The 27,311-nt window shown below is 39.2% G+C and overlaps 3 protein-coding genes across 3 annotated transcripts in view; 1 reads left to right on the forward strand and 2 right to left on the reverse strand.

Moving 5' to 3' along the window:
* Positions 1-706: 706 nt before the first annotated feature.
* On the forward strand, positions 707-7,587 carry ppid (peptidylprolyl isomerase D). Its single transcript, XM_069669444.1, has 10 exons — positions 707-843; positions 1,636-1,776; positions 2,989-3,095; positions 3,411-3,599; positions 3,861-3,983; positions 4,484-4,590; positions 5,193-5,334; positions 5,719-5,805; positions 6,084-6,126; positions 7,001-7,587. The coding sequence occupies exons 1-10, from the start codon at positions 759-761 to the stop codon at positions 7,087-7,089; spliced, it is 1,113 nt and encodes a 370-aa protein (XP_069525545.1). The 5' UTR covers positions 707-758; the 3' UTR covers positions 7,090-7,587.
* Positions 7,497-22,257, reverse strand: etfdh (electron transfer flavoprotein dehydrogenase). Its single transcript, XM_069669443.1, has 13 exons — positions 22,064-22,257; positions 21,189-21,347; positions 20,504-20,733; positions 20,204-20,285; positions 18,990-19,108; positions 17,637-17,714; positions 16,936-17,082; positions 16,269-16,409; positions 13,936-14,079; positions 11,479-11,647; positions 10,481-10,663; positions 9,976-10,197; positions 7,497-8,160 (listed from the first exon to the last, which is right to left on the reverse strand). Exons 1-13 carry the CDS (start codon positions 22,092-22,094, stop codon positions 7,997-7,999), a joined length of 1,869 nt encoding a protein of 622 aa, XP_069525544.1. The 5' UTR covers positions 22,095-22,257; the 3' UTR covers positions 7,497-7,996.
* A 3,332-nt stretch (positions 22,258-25,589) lies between these two features.
* The window catches only part of rxfp1 (relaxin family peptide receptor 1), a 68,133-nt gene continuing 66,411 nt past the window's right edge, over positions 25,590-27,311 (reverse strand). Inside the window, exon 18 of the mRNA XM_069670260.1 lies at positions 25,590-26,002. Within this exon, the coding sequence (XP_069526361.1) occupies positions 25,590-26,002 (413 nt within the window). The remainder of the gene's footprint in view (positions 26,003-27,311) is intronic.

A 27,311-nucleotide genomic window follows, 5' to 3' on the forward strand; every position in this document is an offset into this window, starting at 1 on the left:
AAGAAAGATTTCTATAGAGTTTAAAAAGCAACTTTTTGATGTACTGTTATTTGTTAAGTGTGAAATTTGTTGAAATAGCCACAATCAAAATATTACTTGTCCAAAAATACTTTCTCAATCGATTTTCATGAAAATATAGGCTACTATATGTTATATGTTATGATATGCTGTATGTTGATATTTTAAAATAAATATCAAAGTTTAACATGAATAAAGGGTTTATCCATTTTGTCCACCCTCCTACTTACACTAGCACAGTAAAAGTGTACAGTGAACATAAAAATACTTTATGCTAATTTATGTTAATTTTATTTTGCAAGCACGGAAGTGTCATTGAAGCGAACAATCAAAATTAGCGTACAGTCTGGGTTGGTGAGGTTCCTCCGACTTTCCGAGTCGGAAATCCTACCTCACGGGGCGTTCCAGTTGAAATTTCCGACTGGGAACTAGGAATTCCGACTTCCGAGTACAAATCGAACGCACCATTAGTTATAAGGATGCATTTAGTGTAAAAACATTTTGAGCAAAATTATATTATGTATGTTATTTAATATGTTTAATTTTATATCTGAAAACTAAACGCACAAAATATCTGTTACTATATTGTTATATCATGAAATTCTCCACTATGTTCTCAACAGAAAGGTTTTATTTTGAAACTTCTTACCGGAAATCAATGACTTCATCATTCTCCGATTAACCGGCCGGGTCTAGCTAGCTTAGCAGAAACAAGTGTCTTTAGTCGTCTTACCCTTAAAATGTCTCACCCAACACCGTCTGACAAGCCTACAAACCCCGAAAACCCTCGCGTCTTCTTTGATGTAGACATTGGAGCAGAAAGAGGTCAGAATATTTATATTTTAACAGCTTTTTGGGGGGCCGGTTTGACCGTTACCCTTGTTAGCTTAGCACAACCATAGCTCGTTCTTGTGACTTCCAGAAACTGATTCAATCAACGTTAGTAACGGTCGTTTATGTTTCAACTGACAAATATGCTAGTTTAGTTAGCAGCTCGCTAATGGTTGATATAATCTTGCTTTTAGTAAGAGAAATGATCATTTAGTGAGCTTGTCTCTTGTCTAGCGAGTGACTGAACCACGTGTAGTTGTGTTGTGTAGTAAGACCTGTATTTAGCTGTCATCAACCGTATCATTACTTTCAAACCATTGTAATGTAATATTAGAGCTGTAGTCATAGCGATTGTTATATTAATCATATGTGTAGGTCCTATTATTAGCTCAAATAGTTTAATGATAATTTAAATGGCTTTAACAAATTTAAAATCACTAAAAATGTATTGTTGCGTGAAATAGCCTTTTGTGTATAATAGATACAACTGTGTCAGGTTGTTTATAGTCGTTAAATAACTTGCTTAAGTACTTGAACTTGAGAGATCAATAAGGATTTGTTCCATGTTGAAAGTAATAACACTTTCCAGGCTTCCCCCACATAGACTGTTAATTTAAGGTAATTTAAAAGCTGCAAAAATGTAGGATGGTTGACATTAATTAAATTTATCGCCCACATATTGAATTATTAAAATCATCAAGAGCCCTAGGTCATTAAGACAGCCAAACAATGTGACTATACTTGTGTATTACTTTTTAAAAAAAAATTTCATTTTTCTGTCCACAGCTGGCCGAATAGTTCTGGAGCTGTTTGCTGATATCACCCCCAAGACTGCTGAAAACTTCCGGGCACTCTGCACTGGAGAGAAAGGCACCGGCAAATCGACTGGGAAACCACTGCACTTCAAAGGATGCCCGTTCCACAGAAGTAAAGATCTTTCACATCTGCATATAATGTTTGCAGATTACACACATGTGCACACAAATGTGAAGAAATAGCTTAAAGCACAAAGGCTGTTAGGCATCTGGAGAATCTGTAGATACGTATATACTGATCTCCTTTTTAAAATAGGCCATCTATTAATGGTATCATTTCTCCAAGATCCATAGCAAATTAAACTACATGCATAGAACCCAAAGGCCAGACACCGGCAGCTACACATGGGAGAATGTTTCCTTTAAAGACCAGCTCCAGTCAAGACATATAAAATGCTCTTCCTGAAATATTAAATTGTGTCTGTTTTTTTCTGCAAAATACGTTTAATTACCTTGTAAAAATCCTCCCAATGCATCTCCCCCTTTTCCCACATTAAAAATTCATGAATCTGCATAGGCCCCGCCCACTATGCACTATGTTTCTCCTTTCGTAAAAATTACAGCCGAACACAAAACGGGTCTCTGCCACCGTTTAGTGCCAACTTGTTGAAACTTAGCTAGCTTGAAATGTAGTAATTAGTAATAGTAACATTAACGTTAGTAGTCAGTTGTCAGTTGTGAGTTTGCAAAAATTACAATGACTGTTACAGCTGGCTCGCACATTGCCAAAGTGGTTGCCATAGGTTACACATAATGATATGCATAGCGTCTCCCCATCCATTAACGGGATTGGCTCCTTAGGTTTGTGACGTCTCAAACCTGCCAATCTGAAAACGTGTTGTTCAGCCTGTCCTTGGTACACTGCAGTTTAAAAGCAGACAGGCCCAGCCATGGAGATGACTGCTTATGTTGTCCCTGATATGCCTTGTAGCACATGAAGAACAACACATGGAGATGTTTACAAGGTTTACTTGATTTTCACTGGAAGGGGTCTTTATAGAAATAGATGACTGTAATGGAAATGTGGTTTTTATAGGTGTCAACTTAAAATATAAAATAAAAATACATAGAAAACAGTCACAACAACGAATATTGAAACACAGAGGAGGTCAACCTATAATTGTAAGTGTAATCTGCACTTGTTCATGCTTTCTCAACATCCATTACATGATATAGTTTTTAATATGAAAAGTAACTTACTGGGTTTTATTCGTTTATTGAGCCTTTGGGTGTTTTAATTAGGGAGTCTAAAGTACTGTTGATATTCAGGCTGGTTGAACTCAGAAGTAATCTGTTTGTAAATGTTCTCATTTCTTTCATGCAGTCATCAAACAGTTCATGATCCAAGGAGGTGACTTCTCCAACCATAACGGCACCGGTGGTGAGAGCATCTACGGGGAGAAGTTTGAGGATGAAAACTTCCACTACAAGGTAATCCTTTGTTAATGTTTGACTAACTAAAGAAGACATAAGCATTCTCATCTTTAAAAATAGCCTTTTTTTTAAGTGCATCAAGAAATGGACATATTCCTCCTGGATTTCCCCATTGCAGTACTGTTAGTACCCCTACCACCCTCTGTTTGGTTTGTTGGGGAAAAAAAGGCATACAAATTGAAACACTTTTTTAAAATTTTAAATAAACAAATAATCAAACCAGCTTGTAATACATACTAGTGTTTACAGTTTCTGTGTGCTAGTACTGCCATGGCTTATCTATTTTACTAATGTATGTCCTTCTCCATGCAGCATGACAAAGTGGGCCTCCTCAGCATGGCCAACGCCGGGCCAAACACCAACGGCTCCCAGTTCTTCATCACCACCGTCCCAACGCCACACTTAGACGGCAAGCACGTAGTCTTTGGACAGCTGCTAAAAGGGATGGGGGTCATAAAAATGCTGGAGACCATTGACACTAACGAGGATGCTCCTGTAAAGGTATACGTTGTTGCTTTACATTAATTTCAAGTTTAATTCAAAAGTACAACATGACATAACATCAGCATCTGTTTTTTCCAAGAGTAAGTGTTAATAATACTTCTCTAACCACTATAGTGATTATTCTAGGTTTTTTTGTCCTCTTTATTCTTCAAGACGAGTACATCTTTCAGCTGTACATTAAAAATCTGCAGTCTGCTGGATGTAGATCAAATCATCCTGTATCGTGTCTAAAATGTCTCCTGCTTTCTACTTTTGCAGCCATGTGTCATAGCAGACTGTGGTGAGCATAAAGAAGGGGATAACTGGAGCGCTGCACCAAATGATGGATCAGGTGATGCCTACCCAGACTTCCCTGAGGACTCAGAAGTCGACTTCAAAGATGTAAGTATCGGTGAGGTTTCTGATCTTCAAGGACTCAGGACAACTTTTACAGATAGAATCAGACTGCTCTGCTGCCTCAGTTAGAGGGCCACTCTGTTCCCATTTGTTGTCTCATCAAAAATTGGATGAGAAGATCAATATCAACTCAAAATCAGAATTCAAGACGTGTTCAGCACAGCAAACACTGACAGCAGAGCTCGACCCCGAAATGATGGATGATATCAATATTTTGAGCACGCTGAATTTCGATTTAACCTCCAAAATCAAGTGGTGACGTAGTCTGGCTAAGTTTTTATTTACAGCCTGTCTGGTTGTCGGTGTGATTGATTTTCTTGCCAGGTGAACTTTGTCTTCGCGAAGTCTCAGTGTTTCAAGCTGGTACTCTGAGCACAGTGTTATCACAACTAAAAATGGTTAAACTGCAAAAAAAAGTTCTCTTTTCTATGCCACTGATGTTTTCAAAATAAAACGCATACAATTTTTATCTGCATTGCTTTCAGGTTGACAAAGTTCTGTCTGTTGCTGAGGATCTTAAGAACATTGGAAACAGTCTTTTTAAGGGTCAAGACTGGAAAGGTGCCGTCAACAAATACAGCAAAGCCCTCAGGTAATGTACGGTTTCACATGTGTGTGGTTTTCATTCTGTCACAGCTGCCTTTATTTAATCCAGTGAGTCCAAACCAGAAAGGCTTTTGTCCATCTACTGATGCATACCTTCCCCAGCCTGTGTGTAAAATCAACCCCAAGCTAATGTATTACCACTGAAGAATTGACCCCATAAAAACAGTTAAATCAAAGAGAAAATAATGCAGCAAACGAATGACAATCAAGCAACAATGTTTATGAGAAGGCAGTGGTAAACTTGATGTTGTATACAATATTTCCAGTGAGAGTCTAAGATTACTTTTTATTGTATGGTTAGAGACACAACTCTGCATGTCAGTTTGGGAAAATGAACCCTAAACCCACAAAAAATGATAGTGTTGGAAATGACCGACTCAAGACAGGAATGGTCCGTTTGATATCAGAGCCACTTCAGGCACAAAAGCATCAATCCATCTGTCTACTTGAGTGAGCAAAAATCCCGACTAAATTCCACCGGTGATCAGTTCAGACTTGATGGTCCATTGCCAGATGTTTTTCAGTGACACAATCATTAATCATTCTGATCCACTCCTGTCACTAAAAAGTTGCCTTGCACTCCTGCAGGTACTTGGAGGTGAGTGGAGAGGTGCTGGAGGAGGCGGCGCAGCAGAAGCTGGAGCCCATCGCCCTCAGCTGCTTCCTCAACACAGCTGCGTGTAAGCTGAAGCTGCAGCTGTGGCAGGACGCTCTGGACAGCTGCAATGAGGTACAAAAGTCTGTTTGTCCTGTTTAGTGTTGAACTGTCGACATTTACAGCTCAGGCCAGGCTACCCATGCTAGCATTTAAACTCTCCTGCCAATGTTATGTGCTTTACTTGATGAAGTAAGGTTTTTTTTGTTTCCTTATTGATCGCTGAACATTGACAATAAAAGAATCAGTAACTCTTCACATATACAATAGATATGATTTTTGGCAGGATATAGCCATCCTCCTAGAAATATAATTGCTAACCAAATGCCTTGAAATAAATTCTTGTTTGGACCCGTCCTTACCTAATCTGTGGTGGGGCAGGGGATATAGTGGGCCTTTGGAAAATAATACATTCACAAAAACAGTCACAGAGGCTGTAATTCTTGTTGTGTCTTACAGGCTCTGGAGCTCGACCAAGCCAACACTAAGGCACTTTTCCGCAGGGCTCAGGCCTGGCAGGGGTTAAAGGAATACAGCAAAGCCATGGTAACGTCTACACAAGATCCTCTCTCTTTTAAGAGGCTGATGAAAGCTTGTTTATATCAAAGACTGAGAACCGTTTCAATGAGATACTACACGAAACAACAGTTAAAAATGTACATATTTGTCTGTATATGGATAATAGTCTGGTTCTACACAGGATTAGAGTAATTTGGATGTGGGAGAAACAAATGATCTGTTGTAGTTAAGCATTCATAAAAGTTCAGTATTTGAAGCAGTCAAACCTCAGTTGCACTTACCAAACTGTTTGTCCTTTTTTCCAGACTGATCTAAAGAAAGCTCAGGGAATAGCTCCAGAAGACAAAGGTGCGGTATCAACTTTTTTGTTTGTTCAGCATTTACCTGGACCAAGTTATTCCACTTTTTTTTCTTCCTCTTCCTGAATATTTGCAACTTCTTGTGTTTGTTAACATTTCACACATATTCACATGCATTATTTGAACTTGGCATGAAAAGAAAATAGTCCCGGACTGCAGGAAAGACTGTTTTTTAATGTTACCCATGCCTCCTATTTGAACTTAATTCGGGGGAAATTAAGAACGATTAAATAAGTAACTCATGAAAAGAGAACTGCAGGACAACTATTGATGTTCATTCTCTGCCCAATCTGACATAAAAACAAGAGTTTGGGTTACTGACCGCTTTCAAACCAAACCTTTACTCAATGATTTTGAAGCCACTAGCTACTACTTCATCTAAATTAAATGACGAAAAGGATTAAGTTTCTTCCCATTTTAGCGAAGAAGAGACTTTATCGTTCTTTTTTTAAGTGTGACTTGTGAGAAAATTATTCAGCCAAATGCTGTCTAGTGCCTATGAAATTCAAGTATTTTAAAACTCAAGTGAGAGCACAGGGCGGACTGTGCTCAGCAAGCTCCTCTCTGCTTTTTGACAGTGTTTAACTCCTGTTGTGATATATATTTTAAGCAGCAGTTAATTGGCTGCAGGCAAGGAGATAAGAGCTATCAACGGCTTTATACTCTCGCGTCTTCTTTCAAGTGAAATTAAACATGCTTCTTCTTGAAAGGCATACAGAAAGTGTCAGTGTGGACACATGATCTTCAAAAACAATGTTTGAAATCTAAGCATTCAATGTTGAACAATACCCAGTACAAAGAGTAGACGTATAATTGCATTTGATTCACTTGTTGAGCTCATTCAAAGTGTTTTCTATTGACAGCTATCAGCAACGAGATGAAGAGAGTGCAGCTCAAAGTCCAGGAGGAGAAGGAGAAAGAAAAGAAAATCTATGCCAAAATGTTTGCGTGAACAAATCACCAAAATGATGCAATGAAATCTTGTATGTAACGGTTATAAATATTTGAAGTCCTCTCAACGTGGGAAGCTGCGCTGCACACAAGGAGTCTGCAAACCGGTGACATGTTTCTCACTGTCTGTATTCTTACAAGGGAATAGGTGTTGTAAGCTTGGACCTGTCTAATTCTGACAAGTATTTTCACTGTAATAGTTTGAGCGTTCGTGTGATGCACAGCTGAGTCCACTGCTCTAAAAAACTGGGTTAACCCTCAAACACTATAATTGCTCGGGGGATTTGAAGTAGTTCAGCAAAGAAAAGTTGTGTATCGTTTCATGGTAGGGATTTTGATACAGCACCCTTGCAAAAATCTGTTCTTATTTATGTTTTTTACAGAAGTCAATAAAACAAATGATATCAGTCAAGTGTTCTTTATTAATTACTGTGATTATCATCTGATATGTACATCAAACGCTGTCAATATACCTGCAATAAACCTTAATTTGAGAACAGTTTGTTTGTTTGTTCCTTCAGCTACAGTTTAGAGGAAATATATTAATTACTAGTCTGTATATTTTTTAACAAAAGTCACACTATTTTTAATGCTCATATTGTGGATTTCATGGCGCAAAAAACTACAAAACTGTAAATTGTGACATCTGTTTTAATAGTCAGTTTTATATGGTCCTGTATTTCAAACATGTTTAACTTACTTATCCACTTTATAAATTAAGAATCAATCTCAAAATGCAGTTCTATTATCCTTGCTTTTGACGATGTAATTCTTTACAGCTATGTAGTTATTGTCAGATCCATACTTAGGCACAATTGCCATACACTGGCCAGTACTGTAGCCCTGAATGTACCATACTTTACAGTCGTCTTTTGAGACAAAAAGTTAAAAACAAAAAAACAAGATGTTCACATTCCATTATAGGCTGGTCCGCCGCCGCCTTCAGGCACAACCCAGTTGATGTTTTGGCTCGGGTCCTTGATGTCGCAGGTCTTACAGTGGACACAGTTCTGAGCGTTTATCTGCAATCTCATGCCCTCTCCAGTTTCCAAGGGAACGTACTCGTACACACCTGGGAGGGTCGCAAGAGAGAATAATCTAGTGAGAACACTTAGGATGTGAAATTTTTTCATTATTTTGTCTAACTTTCTGATCTTTCGAAACGTAATCCAAAAGGGCAACTGGACTTGGTTGAAGTTGTTGACCTGAAAGGTTTCTTCAGTTCTTAACTGTCCCACTCAGGATCATGCGAGCCAAACGCCCCATCAACAACAGAGGGTGCTAACGACTAACTTCAAGAAATCAGTCCAGTTGCCTTTGGGATAACACTTGATTTACCATGACCTGAATGACTGAGAACTTACAGACATCTTTTTGATCTTAAACTTTCGAAAAAGGTTCACACATCACAGTCTTAACCACTTGGGTTTAAATAATCAGGGGCGCAAGTGACTAATAACTTTAGTTACAATAAGATGCCAGTTTCTTAAGACTATGAGCTTTGAAACTCAGTCAACTTAGCTTTTACATTCCTGTGAACACCCACTTAGAGGAGAAAACATGTTCCTCAGACGCTAAACTATATTGTATACCAAGGAAAAGTTTTCCAGTGTTTAACCAACTTTGTGTCATAATGTGGGCAGTTTATGCAAATGACTAATGTTCATCTCCAGTCAATGTTGCATGCACCCAGAGCCCCCCACTCAAAAGCTGTTCGAAGTCCACCAGATGACCCGAAACAAATCACTGCAACTTATTTCTATAGCAAACTTTTTGCTTTGCATTTTCAAAGACTTCAAGAAACAGCAGCTGTTCAAGTTCAGAAGTTCTAGACAGTGAACATGAATCAAAACTGTTGTTGATTCTTGGGTCAGTTAACTACTTCTTAATTAGTTTACTGCAGTGCTAAAACATTTGGTCAGTCATTATAGGGTCAACTTAAAAGTTAAGTGTCAATCTTTCTTATAATCAATACATTATTTCATTTCCTCATCAAGCAAGCTACATTTGTCTCTGGTTGTAGTTTCTGAAATGTGAGAAGTTGCTGCAAAGTTCACTGAATATAGTTTTCTTTTGACAAAATAAGAATTGTGAGGATCTGACCCAGAGTTCAGGGAAACTGTGATTTTGATCAGGATTTTGTTAAAGAGGATTTTTTAGCTGGTTATGAAATAGACTGAAATGAATAAAGATGCCTCTATATGAGCTACAAAAGCAAACAAGATCAGCGACAAGATTGATTATTTCTATATAGTTATTTTTAATGCCTGTGAAGTAGTGTAGTTAAGTAGTGAACTGCAGCCCTATCTGCCTGGCATGAGCACCACAAAGTACATTTTAACAACTAGCACAGATTACCATATAGTGTATTTTTTATTTCAGGCATTAGATCCGATTTAGAGCTGCACCTCATTTATTTTTCATTATCTTTTAACATGCTGATAATTTCCTTGATTGTTTGGTCTATAATACATCAGAATAATCAATTTCTTATAGTACAAGTTGACATATTTAAATAGATTATTTAGGTTGACAAGCGGTCCAAAACATAATGAGGTTTTTTAGCTTGAAAAGACGCATAGTCATGATAAAAATAAAGTCTGATTGAATTACTGTCTTATGAGAAATCGTTGAGTCTCTCATTAACGTGGTTTTCAGCTTGATAAATCTTGAACATTGCAGGAAACGAAGTAAACTCTAGCTCCTACATACAAATCTCATCAGTGCATGTATTCTGACTCACTTGGCACGTTACTGTGGGACGAAATGCAACAAACCAGAGAATTTACTTTCTCACTACAGTATGTGGAAAAGATTAACTGCTATCTGCACCCTGATAGATGATAATAGTGTGATGGATTCTCTTCAGAGGTCATGATGGAGGTACCTGCAGGGCAGAAGCGCTGCTCAGGCCCATCGAATACGGCCAGGTTCCTGTTGACCGGCACGCTGTCATCTCTCAGGGTCAGATGGGCGGGCTGGTCCCCCTCGTGGTTGGTGCCGCTCAGGGCCACAGAGGAGAGCAGGTCGAAGCTTAATTTGCCGTCTGGCTTGGGGTATTCGATGGGTGTACATTCTTTGGCCGGTTTCAGCTGGTTTGCATCGAGGCCTGAGACAGATAGAGCACGTCTGGTTATGAAATGTTGATTTTCTGTGCTGAGATAAGATGACCTCAAACCTGACCTAAAGAGAAACCACTGCTGGGTGCTGTAGTGCTGCACTGTGTGTGTAATATTATTCATAAGTGAAGCTAAAGGTCACACTGATTTTCCTCACTATATTAGTTTTATAGTTTGTTTACAACCACATAGTTTTCATGGGTGGAATAGTTTCTTGCAGTGCAAGTTTAAGAAAACAGAAGCTGTGTATGTATTCTGCGTCATGTTACTCACCACAGTGTTTGAGGGTCCAGGGCTCTTTCCCTCTGAAGATCCAGTAGAAAACCCCGGTGTAGATCATTCCTCCGTACAGGCCGAAGTAATTGTGGAAGGACGGTCTGATGTTTCTGACTGCATGCAGCTCTTTCCACACCCATGAGTTCTTCAAGTTATCAGCGTACTCAGGTATATGGAGTCCTAGAGGATTAAAAAACGTATTAATTGAAGTATTGTAATTCAGTTTCTGCTGTGCAGAGGTCTTGTTTACTTTCACACAACGTTTCAACACATTTCCAGGAATACTGACTGAAGACATCATCCCTATAAAAACATTTCACAGTCTGGTCAGTGGACTTTCCTTATCAACTGGGACACACAGGCTGTTGGAAAAACTACAGCTGAAACGGTGACAGCAACGTTTTGAGTGGCACAAATTAAATTACATTCGCCTCAATCACATTGAGGAGGCAGCAGAAGTTTCAGAGTGGAATCACTTCAAAACTTGTGCACATAAAAAGCAGAGCTATCTGCACGGCAATAAACCGCTATAGGGTAATGAAGTCATTTGGACGAATGAACCCTTTAAGATTGCACTTGATTTGATTAAAGGGTGCTATACAAATGGTAAAGTGCTCAGCAAAGATACAACTGTACAAATGGACAACTTATGTACCTCAAAGTGAGCTTTAAGGTCTGCTAACAGAGACTTGTTTAGGTTTTCCAGGGCAGCAGCTTGGTGTTTGGAGTCAATCTTACACGAGGAAATGTGTATTTTATAAGAGAAGTCTTACTTGTGATAAAGAATGTGATGCATACAAAAGATAGATTTGCTTTTTTTGATTGATACCCAAAATATTCGTCCCATTTTTGGCCCAATTTCTCCGCCCTGTACAGCATGGATTCTGAGTAGAGTAAACTCTAACCAGCTGTGGCCCATCATGATGTGACTGGACTGCAAAACAAACTAAAGCTACTGGCACTACTTTATCATCAGTAGGTGTTAAATTCAGTACCTGTCGTCTCCGACTCCGGACTCTCTGCTGTGACTTTGGGGAAAATGACCTCAGCAGCCAGCATGCCGCTCTTCATAGCCGTGTGGGTGCCTTTAATCTTTGGGACGTTCATGAAGCCGGGGCTGCAGCCTATCAGCAGGCCTCCAGGGAACGTCAGCTTTGGGATTGACTGGAGAGGCAGAAGAGAGGGTTCAAGCACATTTTCTCTCTACTTTCAGAAACTATAAACTCTTAACTGGATTTTTATATATGTGGTCACCGTTTAATGTGATGCATCCTTAGAAAATAGGCAGCTCATCCTAAGGTCTTCCCAGGCCATGAAGGACATATGATCTCTAAAGTATGTTTTGGGTCTTTTCCAAGTTCGACATGTCTGGAAAACCTCCAAAGAGAGGAAACCAGCAGATGTCCCAACAACCTTAACTGACCTTTAAAATGTGAATGAGCAGCGCTGTGCTGACTTTCAATATTTCTGTTACTAACAAATACATATTTGCATGAGAAGCTATTTATATAAGAAGATTAATTTGTTATTATTAAAACAATTAAACTGATATAAGTGTCATATATCAGATAACATCTTAATGGAAAAACTTGACATATTCCCAAGTGGCTAGCTAGACACTTATAAAATAACAAAATTTAATAAGTTGTCTATATTGCCTGGCTGTGAATTTTGTCATAAGTGATTAATACATAGAATACTTCATATTACATTTTATTATTTAAATCGTATTTACTATCATTATCTTATGGAACCGGTTGAGCAAACAGCCCAAGATGGAACCCTCTGCTAAGTTGTTCACCTTACCCCCTCCTAAAATAGTGACTCAAACATCTTAAATACAGAAAATAGGGGCGTGACGGTCAGAGATTATGAACGAGAATGCAGACAGTTCAGAAAACCCTTCCACAATACGGGTTGAGAAGTCAAAGTACACATGCGACTACCGAAGACACGGAGGAAAACATGGCGTCTGCTCAGACATCGGTGTCATAGACACAGACTCTGCAGCAGGTTTAGCTAGCAGTCAATGCCAGGGTTTCTGCTAAAAAAAATCTGTGCCGGTGCACTTGTGGAAGCTTTCAATATTACGAACACGTGGGTGAAATTACGGTCAAATATTATCTGCATTTATTTAGCTTAAATACAATTGAAAGGCAGGCTATATGAAGGGCGTAGAATTGGGTAGGGAAATTACTGAAACGTCCCTACAATCATTTTGTTGCACTTTCAACCTGCATAGGAGTCGTGCATGAGACACCCATCACTCTGTCACTGTAAACAAGGACTCCCGTCTACAGTTCAGTTCATACACTTCACTGAACTGAATTTTACACAGCGGAACAACATGTCTCGTGCTCAAATGACCACTTTCTGCGCCGCGCCGTCCTTATGCATGCGCACTTTCTCTCTCCCTAAGGGAGTGCAGTTTGTTATACATACTAATATTAATCAATATAGCCTATATTATTGAGGATATATTTCACTGAAGTCCCTGATGAGGACTTCGCAGGCCGTGGTGAAACTCCAGCCTCCACAGTCGCGGAGCGCTGTCATCACAGTGCTGGCATCTCGTGCACTTGTGGCATCGCTGAGCGGGGCTGGCGCTGCTCACTCGTACTTGCCGGTAGCTCCTTTTCCAAAATGACCATTAATGGTTTTGATGGCTGGTTTAGCAGATTCCTGAAGCGCTCAGGGGACGGAGTTATAATGAATCTGATATATATATTTTTTTAACATATGTTATTTTCACCGGACATTATGAATGGTGGTTTTTAATATGTCGGACTTCAACAGATTTTACCGGTAAAAACACGGCAATTACCGGATAACTGAAACCCTGAATGCTGCTACAACGTATTGCGACTGATATGAGTGGACTCAAATCTGGCATGGATGTGGTCCAAACTACAGCGGAGAAGCTAGGGACTCAAACGACTGAGTCTGTACCCGAATATTAGCTCTGGAAGGTCAATGCTATCATCATCTTATCCATGATCTAAACCCATTATGACCAATATCTCATGTCTGACTGATCAGAGGATGTTATTTGCATTATTAAAGTATAATAATAATTAATTGAGGCTGTCTGAGGAAGCAAAAACCAACACAGATAGGTAATTAATCTAACTGATGAATCAGTTATTTGTTTTCACTACAACAGATACAAATTAGATCGTTAGTGTTGTCATTCTGCTGAAACAAGATTGATGTGTTTGCTGATTTAATTGGAGTATACATTTTAATGATGGGTTTGATGTGTTTAATTATAACTGCTGGTTAAATAGAACCTCGAGACTGTAATTACATCTTGTGATTTCTCAGGTGACAGTTTAGGGTTTGTTTTCTGTATACATGATGTAACAAATGTCTGGCATAAAACTTGTTGACTCAAACTTCCATGTTGTTAACATAGTGTTTTACAACATAAATCATGTAATGTAAACAAGTACCTGCAATCCTCCCTCGTTCAGTGCCCTGGCTCCGTATGCTATCCTGGTGCCTCCTTCGAGTGTGGGAGCTACAAAGGGATGATGCTTCCAGCGCTGGAACTCTCTGAAAGGGCTCAGGTAAGGGTTGGTGTAGTCTAGACCGACCTGGAGTGGGAGACAAAAAGCTGGATTAGAAAAACAAGTATAACAAAAGTTTAAGTAAAAGAATGTAGGCTGTGTTTTTGTTTTTCTGGAGCTGATGTTGCATATTTGCAATCAGTCTAGCAGACTTAAACAAACGCAACAATTAAAGAAATACCTTATTAAAATATATTTTCAGACTCTTGGTATAACTGTAAATCAAGCTTTAATTGTCTTTGGTCTCTCTATGACTGGTCATTTACATAAAATTAAAATGAAAGGACTTCATTTTCAAATGCAGTAACCTATCTTTATGTAGCGACCAAAGTTTACAATGCTGTCAGAGGGAAAACCAGGTCAAGGACCTTTATATTGCACTTGGGTTACATTGTCATGAGTCATAAATCTAAAGTAAGACTGGAAGACAACCAACATCCAAGCAACATCCTGCTCAGCTTAATGCCTGGCCAAAGTCACTGACCTGATGAGAAAGCTCTTGGACAGAGGGGTGAACACTCCCAGTGAGTCATGATGCTTATGACCCTGAATCGATTAGTCCAATGAACCAAAACCAACACAAAATAAAATGTCTGAAGAAAATTTCAAAGACTCATCACCTGGCCAATGACACATGCTTTGGGGATGTGGATTATATTTAAGTGGCAGGAGCTTTGGGCTTTGTTTAGACTGCAGTCAAATCAGATTTTCATGACAAACTTTCCACACTGATATTTGTGAGTAATCAGAGCCAACTTGTGCATGGGTTGCTGGGATAACAATATACACTGTCAGAATGTATCTATTCTGGTGACACAGCTTTCCAACATGGAAACACAGGAGATTCAGAATGTGGCCCTATAAAGAACCATGCTGTTAAATTGCAGTGCAGAACTCCTGCAGCACCAGACTAACGTAGCTTTCAACTACTAATAGCAACATGGATTCTGCTCAGCTGCTCTGATGCACTTCTTTCATTCTGGTTTTGATGTCACCGTGTGGGTTGCATTGATCCAAAAGACACTTCAGAATTATATTTGAGTGGCCAAAGGTTCTGGACTGTGATGCATCTGTGGAACACGAATTGGTTCAGACCAAATGCAGCTTCGATCATCTTTTATTTTTGTTTTTTGCTTTATTGCTGTTGACACTTTCTAAAACCAATCTGTATACATTCCAGATACAGCTCCGCAAAACTTTAAGAGACCACTCTAAATGTTCCTTAAATCAGCATCTCTCTCTTCATGTCATGGCCAGCCCAGTCCTTATCTGAACCCCACTTAACCTCCTGAATGTGATCAAGAGGGAGATGGATGGTTACAAGCCATCGAACAAAGCCGAGCTGCTCCAAGAGCGGCCTAACGTCACCCCACAGCAATGTGACAGACTGGTGGAGAGCATGCTGAGATGCATGAAAGCTGTAATTAAAAAACCTCTTCCCGAGTTAAAACATTAGTATTCTGGTGTTTGAACATGAACTTGTTTTCTTTGCATTATTCGAGGTCTGAAAAACATCTTTTGGTTTTCTTAACCAGGCGTCATTTTCTGCAAATATAAGACCTCAATTTGATTTGGAAGTAGGAGAAATGTTGTTTACAATAAAAGAAAAGTTCATTTTATAAAAACACAAACCTATAAATAGTCGAACCATGGAATTTTTTTGCAGTGGTCTCTTATTTTTTTCCGGAACTGTATGTCATTTAGTGCTTTTCACATTTTTCACGAGTGTCATCTGTCCGAGTCCAAATTAGCAGAAAGGCAAAGGAATAATGAAGACGATTTAAAGGTATGTTAATGATGTGAATGATTTCCACTGTCTAATAAATTTTCATTCTTAATCTGTTCTAAATCATGTTTTGTTTCCTAGTTGTCCGGCAAGAAGATTGCTTTAAAGTAAATAGCTTATTCAATATTGAATCCATAGCAGATAACAGGGTTTGAATACTTCAAGCACAGACACACTTTTCTCACAACGATAATATAAATATGATAATTACAGTGTATTCGCACTATAGATTTCTCTATTATCGATTCAAGCTTTTGTTTACTTTTCCTCTGCAGGATAAATAAAAATCGGATAATAATGCAGGACAGCCCGAGGCTTGACAACTTATTTAGAAGCTCAAGAATGATCCAGCGGATATTTTTCTGCCTGCATGACATCCAGCTGTCACATCTGTTTACAGGATTGTCAGAACATTTTCAGAGCCACTCACCACAAAGCCCAAGGCCACTAGTGGCTCTCCTTCATTCAGGTGATACAGGAAGGAGCCTCCATATGTGTTTCTGTTCAGCGGCCAGCCCACAGAATGCTCCACTCTGCCCGGTCTCCATTTCTTCTCGTCAATCGTCCACACCTTAAAAATTGGAGGGGACAAAAGTTAGCACAGGATTCCTTTAAATCTTTCACTTCTTTCAGATCAACACCAACTTCATTTGGTTTGCTATGAAAGGGTGAGCATACTTTTCTACTACAAACGGTAATTAAGATTTACTAATGTCTAAAAACGTTAATATGGTAAATATATAATGTAATCAGGTGTTTCAAACATGTATATTCTTAAAGGGCCAGTTTGCAAATTTTCAACCTCAGTCCTATAATGCTATTATGGGGAGCTAATGCCATTATGGCTATCCTTGTCTCCAATGGGCTCTGGAAAACCTCCGGCAGACAGTATTACTGCGTCATCTGTACTGTGACTGAAGTAAACTAATAGGTTTACACCAGATTGTGTCCACAGTGTTGAATCCCTGGATGGACTTTATTCATTTGGAACAATCAGCCAAACCATATCAAGGGAAAAACCAAATTAAAGGCCACAAACAAGAGTGTGCAACCCTCCAATTAGCATTGGATCTATGTGGGCAGTATGTGTTATTTACCTCCTTCAGGCCAATGGCGTAGGTCTGGGGCTCACAGTTCTCACGCAGGTTGAATTGCTTGTAAAGCTGCTTGGCCAAGTGGCCGTGACAACCCTCTCCGAACACTGTGACTTTAGCATGGAGCTCCATCCCTCGCTCAAAAACATCCTGAAGCAAGAGCGGATGAGGACGCAAATTAATTCAATGAATGAAAAGCAACTGAATACAATGAATATAACTCAGGACATTAACCTTTGGTATAACCAGACAGAAAGTGGAAAAAAATACATGAAAACAAGCAAAAGATTCTTGGACCAAAAGGAGAAGAAAATAATTGTCTACATAGCATTTCTTATGTTCTAAATGATGTACAAAAGATGTCTATACACTGTACTCGTACATGAACAAACAAAACATTGTTTTTCAAAAGACTTCACCTTGGAGGGACAGTCTCATACAATTTCCTTTATGAAAAATGTTTTGTGAAAGAAGTGAAGGAGGTCAGTTAAGAGCGGAAGCTCCCGTTGGTTTGTCTCCCCTTTAAATCCTTTAAAAGTGTTTGTATGTATTCAAGCTTTTCATGTGTATAATATTGTAATGTGTGTATAATATTGTAAAGAATGGCCTGTATAACATATTTTTTATACATTTCTATAAATAGAAGAATTCAAAGGGACTTCAAGTGGGCTGTATTGATAATAAATTATTTCACTGCACAATACCTTAGGGGAACCATCCTTGGCGATGCCTACATCATTGGTGGCAATTCCTTTTACGCTTCCATCTTCATGAAACAAAACCTACAGGATAGTAAAACAGGCAAAGAGGTTAACAATTGGAGCTGAGAGCGGAGACATTTTTGTCCAGCCATGGATGGATATTATGCACGATATTGAGAAAAAGTGACGTTGCCATAACTTTTTCTTCTGTGATATAAAAAAAAAAACAGAAAGTTTTACCAGATAAATGCAGTGTGTTTATGTGCATATATACAATTAAGTTTCATTTATTTTTATTATTTGGGACTATTAAGTCTATTTTCCTCGAACAAAACTAATCGCCCCTACTCTTATCAGTCTTGGTTCTGCGACTCTGACACGGCCAGGAAAAAAGTGTTCAGGTGGAACGACAAGTAAAATAAACACAAACAGACTTTTGGGCTGCAGTTATATTTTTTATATGGTATGTCATCTACCATTGCTAACGGTGTTCAAACGTGTGTTTTATCAGCATGACCAGCTCTGTGATGGTAACTTTTTGAAACAAAAGCTCACATCTCCTACTTCCTGTCAGCACACACAACCTCACGCCGTGTGGCGTAGCGTTTACGAGCACCGGGACGAGGTGCCGCTGATGGGCAATAAACACACTGACAGACTAAAAGTCTGCCTCGAGCATCCCGCTAACATTATCTGTGATTGCAGCAGCGTTGCGTGCTTGTTTACAGTTTACAGGCAGGTGACACACAGACTCTGCAGCTCAGCGGTCAGTTCAGTTCAGTTGCTCTCATAAAGGGCTGCACTAATGTGATATCAGACAGACTTTTGTTAAGATAAGTGATAAATTATGTGTTGCAGTCAATTTGCCTCACAATCGCACATCCTGTGATGTAACTATTGTACATCTCACATCGCAATGGCAGTGGTTAAATGATTGATTGTGCTGGCCACATGGAAATTGAATATTAGGCTGTATGGAGTATGTTTACAAAATAAAGGGGCCAAGTTTATAGTCGACTTTATTGCTTTACTGACAAAGTAAGTTTAAAGCAACTTTCCATCATTCTTGCATTAATCATCAAACTAAGACTAGTGTTGTAAGCTGATGTATGTTTAGGTTTGATCTTTATCATAGCACCATAACCAACAACTGGCCAAAAAACCCACAAAACAGGCAAACAAATGATCCAACTAAGTTTATAATCAGACCACTGGCCTCTGAGATGCTGTGTTTCATGGATGAATGATCAACACAACCCAACTACAGTTAACTTTGATAAAGACAAGGGAAAAACAGTTCCACAAATTTGTATTGCATGAAGATTCTACATCGTAGAAATTCAAAGTAGGACTCACCTCAGCTGCGGCATAACCAGGGTAAATCTCCACTCCAAGCTCCTCCGCCTGCTCCCCCAGCCAGCGCACAAAGTTCCCCAACCGCACAATATAGTTACCATGATTCCCCATAGGCAGACCTACAGACGAAGACAAAAATAAACCTAAAATCAGCTTCGCAAAGGTTCCTGTATTTTATCAAGTTGTCAAAAGCTTGCCAATTGGTTTGAAGGATCATCCTTCAAATAGATAACATCAGTACAACTTTAGATTTTAATATAATTCCAGGAGGTATTTTATACAGCCTTTGGTCACGACACTTGGCCAAATCAATTTATTTATCAACCTAAAGCCCATGTGAGGAGTTTTGGGATGGTTATGAAATAGACTGATATTAAGTCTGATGACTCTATATGACTTACAAAAACAAACCAGACCATCAGCAACAAGATTGATTATTTCTATATAGTTATTTTTAATGCCTGAAACTGCTGGTGGGGGGGTAGGTGTCAGATGAAGAGATTAACTGCACGCTGCCTTTGTTTACATTTCCAGGGAGAAAAAAATTAAAGTGAGTGATACAAATGACTGTTAAAGAAAGCAGGATGAGATTTTTTGTTAAAAACCACCACTTAAACAAGCACAGGACAAAATCAGCACAGAGATAAGAGATACGGCTTTGTCCAAAGGGGGCGCCAAAATTAACACAAACCTCATAGGAGCTTTAAATTTCACCAACTAACTAAACTATATAATAAAATCTAATTAAACCATTGCCATATTCTTGTACGCAGCATATCCTTAATTTTTTTTTTTAACTCACACCTGTTGCAAAAATGTAAAATAAAGCATATGGATACATTCTTGGATTTGTGACCATAAAGATTACATAAACAGTATGCTCACATCACTGAATCTAAGAGTTGGACTTATCTTAGGTGATTACAATGTAAACCATCAAACAATTTGCCCTATAGCCCTTATCTGTTTGAAATTTAAGTGGCGCGACAACCCTGATGATTACATTCAGAGTGCACCTTTGAAGAATGTTTAATCTACCCAACGATCCTGCTGTTGGAGCCTCTATCCTCCCCATGGCAACTGACACACGATTTAAGTTAAAAAAGAAATCTCTGACTGAAAGCATAGAAATATCAATAAAACCCTGTCTCTCAGGCAGAAGCTGTTTATACCTTTTCAGACCCATAGAGCATAGAAAGAAACAGGCTTTTTACCTGGTAAAATGGGGACAGGGATTCTGTGTTTCTCTGTTAAAATGCTGAACACGTCTTCAGTCACTGGAGTATTCAGGGGTGCCTGAGGTAAGAGCACAATTTGTGTTGTTGAGAGGTGTATGCAAAAGTTGATGTCTGAACTCTGATTAATAGTATGTTAGCATGTAAGTATAGCTATGATATATATAACATTGCCGACAGCCACATAATATATTACACATAGAACATCTGATGTAATCATTCCTTACAGTACAAAAGAAGGACATCTAACGAAGTTCAGAAAGAATGTTTTACACTCACCCCTCGTTCCTTCCAATCAGGAAATAGCTCGTTAAGGGCAGATGGCTCCAGACAGGCTCCTGACAGGGTGTGTGCTCCAATCTGGGAGGCCTTCTCCACAAGGCACACTCGCAGCTCTTTCTCATGTTCGTTGGCTAGCTGCTTCAGACGAATGGCCGCTGAAAGACCAGCAGGGCCCCCACCTACTATCACCACATCTGCCTCATCGGCAAACCTCTCCATTTCGATCCCTGCAAAAAGGCCATGAGAAAGGCACATAGAAGGTGGAGTGAGGCAATGCATTTTTGGTTCAGTTTGCAATTTCTCGTGAATACAGATATGAATGAGCTGGGTTCTAGTTGCAAACTATGTGACGTGATGTGATGTGTTGCGAAATATGTGACTTTATCTCTCTGAAACTGATAATGGATTATACAGTTATATGGAAACCTGATTACTTTTATTCAGCGTAAAAAAATAGGTCCTAAATATGGACAAAACCAGGATAAGACTGATAAAGACATTGGAATGTGTGTAAAGATGGTCATTGATAAACTATGTTGACAACACACTAGAGATCACGCTACAGAATGATTACACCTTTCAAGGATGCCAGTGGATGTCTAACCTTGATCACAAGATGTGGGTACTTACAACACTATATAATTCAAACTTTTTAGTACCTTTAGATAACACAGTGTCTTACCTTCCCATCTTGGATCTTTATCTCGAGAGTGGATGGTGTAGTGTGTTGTGATGCGGGGAGTTGACACAGAAGAGCATGTCCGTCTGTGTAGTGTTGTGTACAGTTGAGGGGCAGCATACTCTGTTTGCACTGTCTTCAGTGCCCTGATACACCTGTGTGCTACGAGAGAGAGAAAAAACCACCAGTCAAGACCAGCTGAAACTTGTGGACATGGGCCTGTACCAGCTAGATAGTGTGGTCTGGTCAATGGTACAGTTAAGCCAATCTGGTTCCCAAATTATGTAACACAATAATACAATGATGACAAATAAATAAAGCCTTACAAGCTAAAGCAGCTTTTGAAAACACAACACTTTAACAAGTAGAAGACGTAGAATGAAAACGGTTTTCTGGTAGCCAATGTAGAGGAAAAGCCAAGCAGCTGTCACACTTTGCTGCAGCAGTAGCACCATGCTAGCTTGCAGAGTTTAACCACAGCTAAGCTAACGTAAAAATCGAAGTCCAAGGCTTCATCTGAATCAGCAAACACTTAATTATAACTTTGAAAAAAAGTGACAAGTTACCAACAAATCGTGTGCATTTGTGAAAAACCGACATTTGGACTTATAACCCACGACAAGGACACTCATATGACCCAGATATTGGTTCAACTTTAACCTACATTTAGCTTGATGCTAACTTTCACGAGCATGCTAGGCTGTCTTGGATCATGCTACACTTGTTACATAAATCTTAAAACAAAGTTGTCTGTAGTCTGTGTGGCTGTAGTAAGCGTGTAAATCGCGTCGCGACTTCTGACATAAGTTGTTAGCTCTGTTCAAGTCCTACACAACAAGCTCTCAACATGTTAGCTAACTAGCCATTAGCGGACGTACCTTTACTTGAGTATCTGCTGGCTGGAAACATTATGTGTCAGCTAGTGTAAGCTCACTAGCAGACAGCGGCTTTTCTTATTAAAATAAGCCAAAGTGAAGCTGTACTGTCTTCACTTCGCTGCCAATGCAAAGCTTGTGTAACCCACCCTTGGGGAAAACAAATATTGTGCCGCGGTACCTTACAAAATACGTCTCATAACGCACACACTCCTCAGCGTCAAAAGCTGCGTAGCTGCGGTGACGTTTAAGCAACGTAACAGAATGGTAACTGCGCATATACAGATCTCTACACTACACACCCTGTAAGAGGTAGGGTAAATCTGTGTTGGTACAGTATAGGAATCAGGCATTGTATTGAAGGAGTCGTCCAAGGTAACTGTCCACGTTGTCTAATCCGGGATCAGTCATTTAAAGGTTAGACTACCCAAATCAATTTACAATGAACAACTATTAAATTAAAAATTGTGCAACAGTTCTGACAAAATCTATTGAAAAACGAAGACATTTCAAGGGTACGATAAGTACTGATTTTGCGTACAATTTATCTCTTTATCTTTTTAGGGACTATTCATTTTTTAACATGTTAATTTACAGTTTCTGTACTCGGTTCACTGCTTAACTAGCCAACTGTTACACTAGTTTAGACTATTTTATTTCTAAGATTTTTAATGTCTTTTATTTCTCTGGTACCAATTATATTAGCTACTGGTCATTTTTGTACCTGTGGACTCCATTTGTATGTTTACTGAAATTATTAAGATGTTTTACTTACTACGACTTATTTTTGTTATTCCTGTGTAGCAATACAGTGGTATTTGCTACTATTACTTGAGTTAATTACTTGGGTACTTATATAGCAATGTGCACTATTCTCAATATTTAAAAAAACAACCTATGACCCACAGTTTTCCAGTGTTTCATTGACTTATGAACTAATAAAAACAAATAACCAAATAATGAGATTTTTAGGCACACAAATATTTATTGTCCACATAAAGTAAAAACAAACAAATGAAAAACAACAAAAACTATTTCTTTGTCAGTACAAATGGCAGGACACAAGTCAGCACAACAAATTAAATGATAACACACATTTAAAAACATGTAAGCCTGCAGATATTATGAATATATCTCAAGCAAACTGCTGGCTTCTCTGTTTTTTCGGCTTGTATAAGAAGGTAATGTAAACAAACACAAGCAGTACATATACAATGTATGTAAACAGCATACAATGTATTCACAAATCTTAGCTTTAATAACAAATTTTTCTCTTCTGCATTATAGCAGATTTACTTTACATTCATACATTTACAATGTCTGAATAAGTCAATTTCCACAGGAATCAGTAGTTCATTGAACAACGTTTGCACAGACGAGTTTATGATCTTTGTACAAATGTCTGTTGATCACAGTGTTAAAAATGTGCGGTGTAGTGGTTAGTGAGGCAATGTAGAGTTCAAACCCCCAGACCAGCTGGGGGAATCTTTAGACAGGACGTATAAAAGACTACATTACATTCAGTATTTCCCTTAAACATATTCATTTTAAAAAGGGGCACTTAACCCCTCCTTGGAGTAATACACATTACATAAAAAATGTTTTTTAACTGCAAGTAGTTGCATGCTTTATGAAAGGAAACTAACAAAGAACATCATGGAATGAATTCTCATGTGTACATTCATTCTTGAAAAGGGAAATGCCTACAATTCTCCAAAGTGTGCCAGTAGGACTGACCAGTGACTCATTGCAAAAGAAAAACTTGATTATTAGTTGATCGTGAAATGTTTTCTTTTTAAATTGCACAATTACCTAAATTCATCCATTATCCATACTGTTTGTCCTGTTGAAGGTTGCGGGGGTCCGGAGCCAAATTATGATGTCAAATTTTACAATTTTCTTGTCAAAGAATGTTACCATAAATCAACCTTCTTCAGAGCCTGGAGAAAGACATTGAGAACTAAAACTTATTTACTTCAAACGCGGTAGAAAAGCAAATGCAAGTTGTTGTTCTTTATGCTGTGTTAAAGAGTTTTCCTATTGTTTTATATAATTTAGACAAATCCTGATCAGCATAATGACCAACAAACATACATTTTTTCTAATTGTGGTTTTTAAAATGTTTTTTTTTTTCTAATTTAATCTCTGCATCGGTAAGGACAGCCATCCAATTTCCTTGTTCTGTACTTATGCACTACAATGACAATAAAGGTCTATCTATCTACTTCCTCATGTGCCACATATCTAAGTGGTCCCTGTTTTGGATGTTTACAGTAAAAATCTACAATTGTCTCTCCCACGTGATCCCTTTGCATTAGGTAAATATTATAATAACATGATTTTAATAGTAATAGTTTTTTGACCTGATAAATCATCTTGGAAGGTTTGGAAAAACTTTTTGTCAAGCTGCTGTTTTCAAAGTCAAGAATGAACTTCAGCATTACACAACAACATATATAATGAGTCTTAGCCACAGAGGTACAGCCGCATCTTAGTTGGTACTGTGGTTATTGGATTCAAACTAAATATTCTCTTTTATCACAGCTAGAAATTATGTCTTAATTTTACTGGCACAAAGTGGAACAAAAGCTGACCTATAACGCCGGGGACGCACCGGACGAGGAAGCGCTGCGAAACGCTGTGCAACGAAAATTGCGCGCAAGCCGGAGAACTTCCGTTCACACCAGATGCGCATGTCTCCGTGCCGGTCGACATGCGCCTCTACTCCTCAGCGGCCGTTTACTGAAATGTTTTTTCATCATGCTCTCCCTCTCCCGTGCTATCTCTCTCTGTTTGCGTGTGTTTTGACACCCTGTCGGCACCCCCTATAGCCAGTCCACTTTGTGTCTCTCTCATCTTGTGTGTGTGTGTGTGTGCGTGTGTCTGTGTGTGTGTCTATGTCTGTGTGTCTGTGTGTCTTTGTCTGTGTGTATCTTCATCTCTCTCGTGCTCTGTTTAGATACTGACAAATATATAAAAGCACACAAATATAACATTGCATTTGTCAATCGCAGTGTTTTATTTTGAAAATTGTTTTAATTTTGAAAATTGACCGGATTCTCTCGTTGTTTCATGTGTGACTTCCTGCCAGGATTGACGCGATTGCTCACGGCTCGCGCAAAAAATAGACCAGATGCCGAAACAATCGCTGCAGGGCGCGAGCTGGCCGCGAAGGTGCGCGCCGCGTCGCGCCTGGTGTGAACGACACAATCGATTAACATGGGCGCCGAAAGGAAACTGGCTCCGCTTCGCAGCTATTTGCGGCGCTTCCGCGTCCGGTGTGTTCCTGGCGTGAGTGGGACTTTTGCTATGTTTCTGCACTGACTCTGCTGATGTCTGCTGCTTTGGCAAGACACAGGATTATAAACACACACATGAATACCAAACATTTGTAAGTCCCGAAGAGAAATCTGGGCACAAATTATGGACTGTCCCTTTAAAAAGTGCATGTTTAACACTCTTAATCTGTTGAGTTGCCTCTTTAACGACATAAGAACATGAAGATCTGCTTTCCCAAACGTAGACGAGTTCATTTGTTTTGTGTATATGCGTTGTGGTGTGTGTCCGTAACTGGATTTATTTGTTTCTGTGAACATACTGACAGCACTATATGTTGTTTCTGTTGCTGTGTGCCCTTAGTAATGTCGCTATATCCATCGTTTGTTATTTCCACAGGAGTGAGCTTTGCCAGCGTGCCCGTGGTTTCAGTCGTGTGCCCCATGGTGAGGCCGTGGCTGTTCTCCTGCAGGGGCCACATTTCCTGCCAGGTGAGCGACGGATGCTGAGCTGGGTGACCGCTGAGCAGAGGTCGTCTCTGTCTGTAGTTGGCCCACACCTGCAGAATGGTCTCTTTGAAAGGCCGAGTTGTTAGCGTGTAAAGGATGGGGTTTAGGGCGCTGTTGATGGGGAGAATAAATATGACTACCCAGGAGCTGATGGTGCCTGCCAAGAGAGAAAAACTACAATTACTGCCTCATGGTTGTATGCCTCCTACAACTAGTATCGTTGCATTACCATCTTCCTATGTGTGTCCCCTTAAATGACGGGGGATATATTCTTAAACTGTAAATAAAGCCCACTTTTGGCGCAAAATTTTAATCGCTTCAGGTAGCATTTAATATTGCATTCAGAATCTTTCTTAAAGACCCCCTCCAGTGAGAATCAAGTGTTTAACCTTGTAAACATCTCCATGTGGTGTTTTTCATGTGCTACAAGACATATCAGGGACAACATCAGCAGTCATCTCCATGGCTGGGCCTGTCTGCTTTAAAACTGCAGTGCACCAAGGACAGGCTGAACAACATGTTTTCAGATTGGCAGGTTTGAGACGTCACATACCTTAGGAGCCAATCCCGTTAATGGACAGGGTGACGCTACTGACTACTAACGTTAACGTTACTGCTCCTAATGACTACATTTCAAGCTAGCTACGTTTGAACAAGTTGCCACCAACAATGGCAGAAACGTGTTTTGTTTTCGCGACAGAGGGGGTGGTTGGAAATCTGCATAGTGGGCGGGGCCTATGCAAATTCTGGAATTTTTAATGAGGGAGAAGGAGGAGATGCCTTGGGAGGACTTTTACAAGGTAATTAAACGTGTTATGCAGAAAAAACATATCAGCATTTTATATGTTTTAAAACATGACTGGAGCTGGTCTTTCAAATTTTCTCTAGGCATCACTGAGATATCGAGTTTACAAAAAATGGGATGGCCATGAGGTCAGTGAACTTTGCTGTCTGATCACCAAAATCACAACACTTCTATCATTCCAAGTGGACGCTTGAGCCAAATTTGAAGATATTTTCTACAGCCATGTCGTGTTCACAACAATGTGATGGGAATAAAGGCTTAAAAAAAAGTTTTCCTTGACCTTTGACACTCGGGATAAAATTGTCATCACTTCATCATAATATTGAATTAGACATTTTTGAAAATCCTGTCAGTTAGTTTATGAAGTCACAGTGACCTTGACCTTTGATCACCAAATTGTAATCACTTTGTCCTTTTTACAAATCTGAAGTTTTCCTGAGACGTTGTCACAAGAATGGGATGGATGTAAATTTGCACGGTTTTCACCAGTGCATAGGCATAAAATCAATAGCCTAGTAAACTAACTGAGCACTTTATTAAATTCAACACTGTTATGAGTTAGGAGAAAACTTCAACAGGAACCTCTTTCATCAAAGCCAATTGTATAATAAATGAAAATCCCTTTCATCCCCACAGGGGACCTAATTAGGCAGCCAAAGCT

The sequence above is a fragment of the Semicossyphus pulcher genome, unplaced genomic scaffold, assembly GCF_022749685.1.
Source record: "Semicossyphus pulcher isolate SPU_LCO1_2020_fin unplaced genomic scaffold, fSemPul1.0.p SCAF_2, whole genome shotgun sequence".
NCBI lineage: Eukaryota > Metazoa > Chordata > Actinopteri > Labriformes > Labridae > Semicossyphus > Semicossyphus pulcher.

What these genes read in the sequence shown, in the direction of transcription:
- ppid (XM_069669444.1), top strand. Translation starts at nt 759, where the DNA reads ATGTCTCACCCAACACCGTCTGACAAGCCTACAAACCCCGAAAACCCT. An exon ending in CAGAAGTCGACTTCAAAGAT is followed by an intron (nt 3,984 to 4,483) that starts GTAAGTATCGGT and finishes CATTGCTTTCAG; the next exon opens with GTTGACAAAGTTCTGTCTGT. An exon ending in CTCTGGACAGCTGCAATGAG is followed by an intron (nt 5,335 to 5,718) that starts GTACAAAAGTCT and finishes TGTGTCTTACAG; the next exon opens with GCTCTGGAGCTCGACCAAGC.
- etfdh (XM_069669443.1), bottom strand. Translation starts at nt 22,094, where the DNA reads ATGTTTCCAGCCAGCAGATACTCAAGTAAAG. An exon ending in CTGATTGGAAGGAACGAGGG is followed by an intron (nt 20,286 to 20,503) that starts GTGAGTGTAAAA and finishes CTCTTACCTCAG; the next exon opens with GCACCCCTGAATACTCCAGT. An exon ending in TCCGGAGTCGGAGACGACAG is followed by an intron (nt 10,664 to 11,478) that starts GTACTGAATTTA and finishes TTAATCCTCTAG; the next exon opens with GACTCCATATACCTGAGTAC.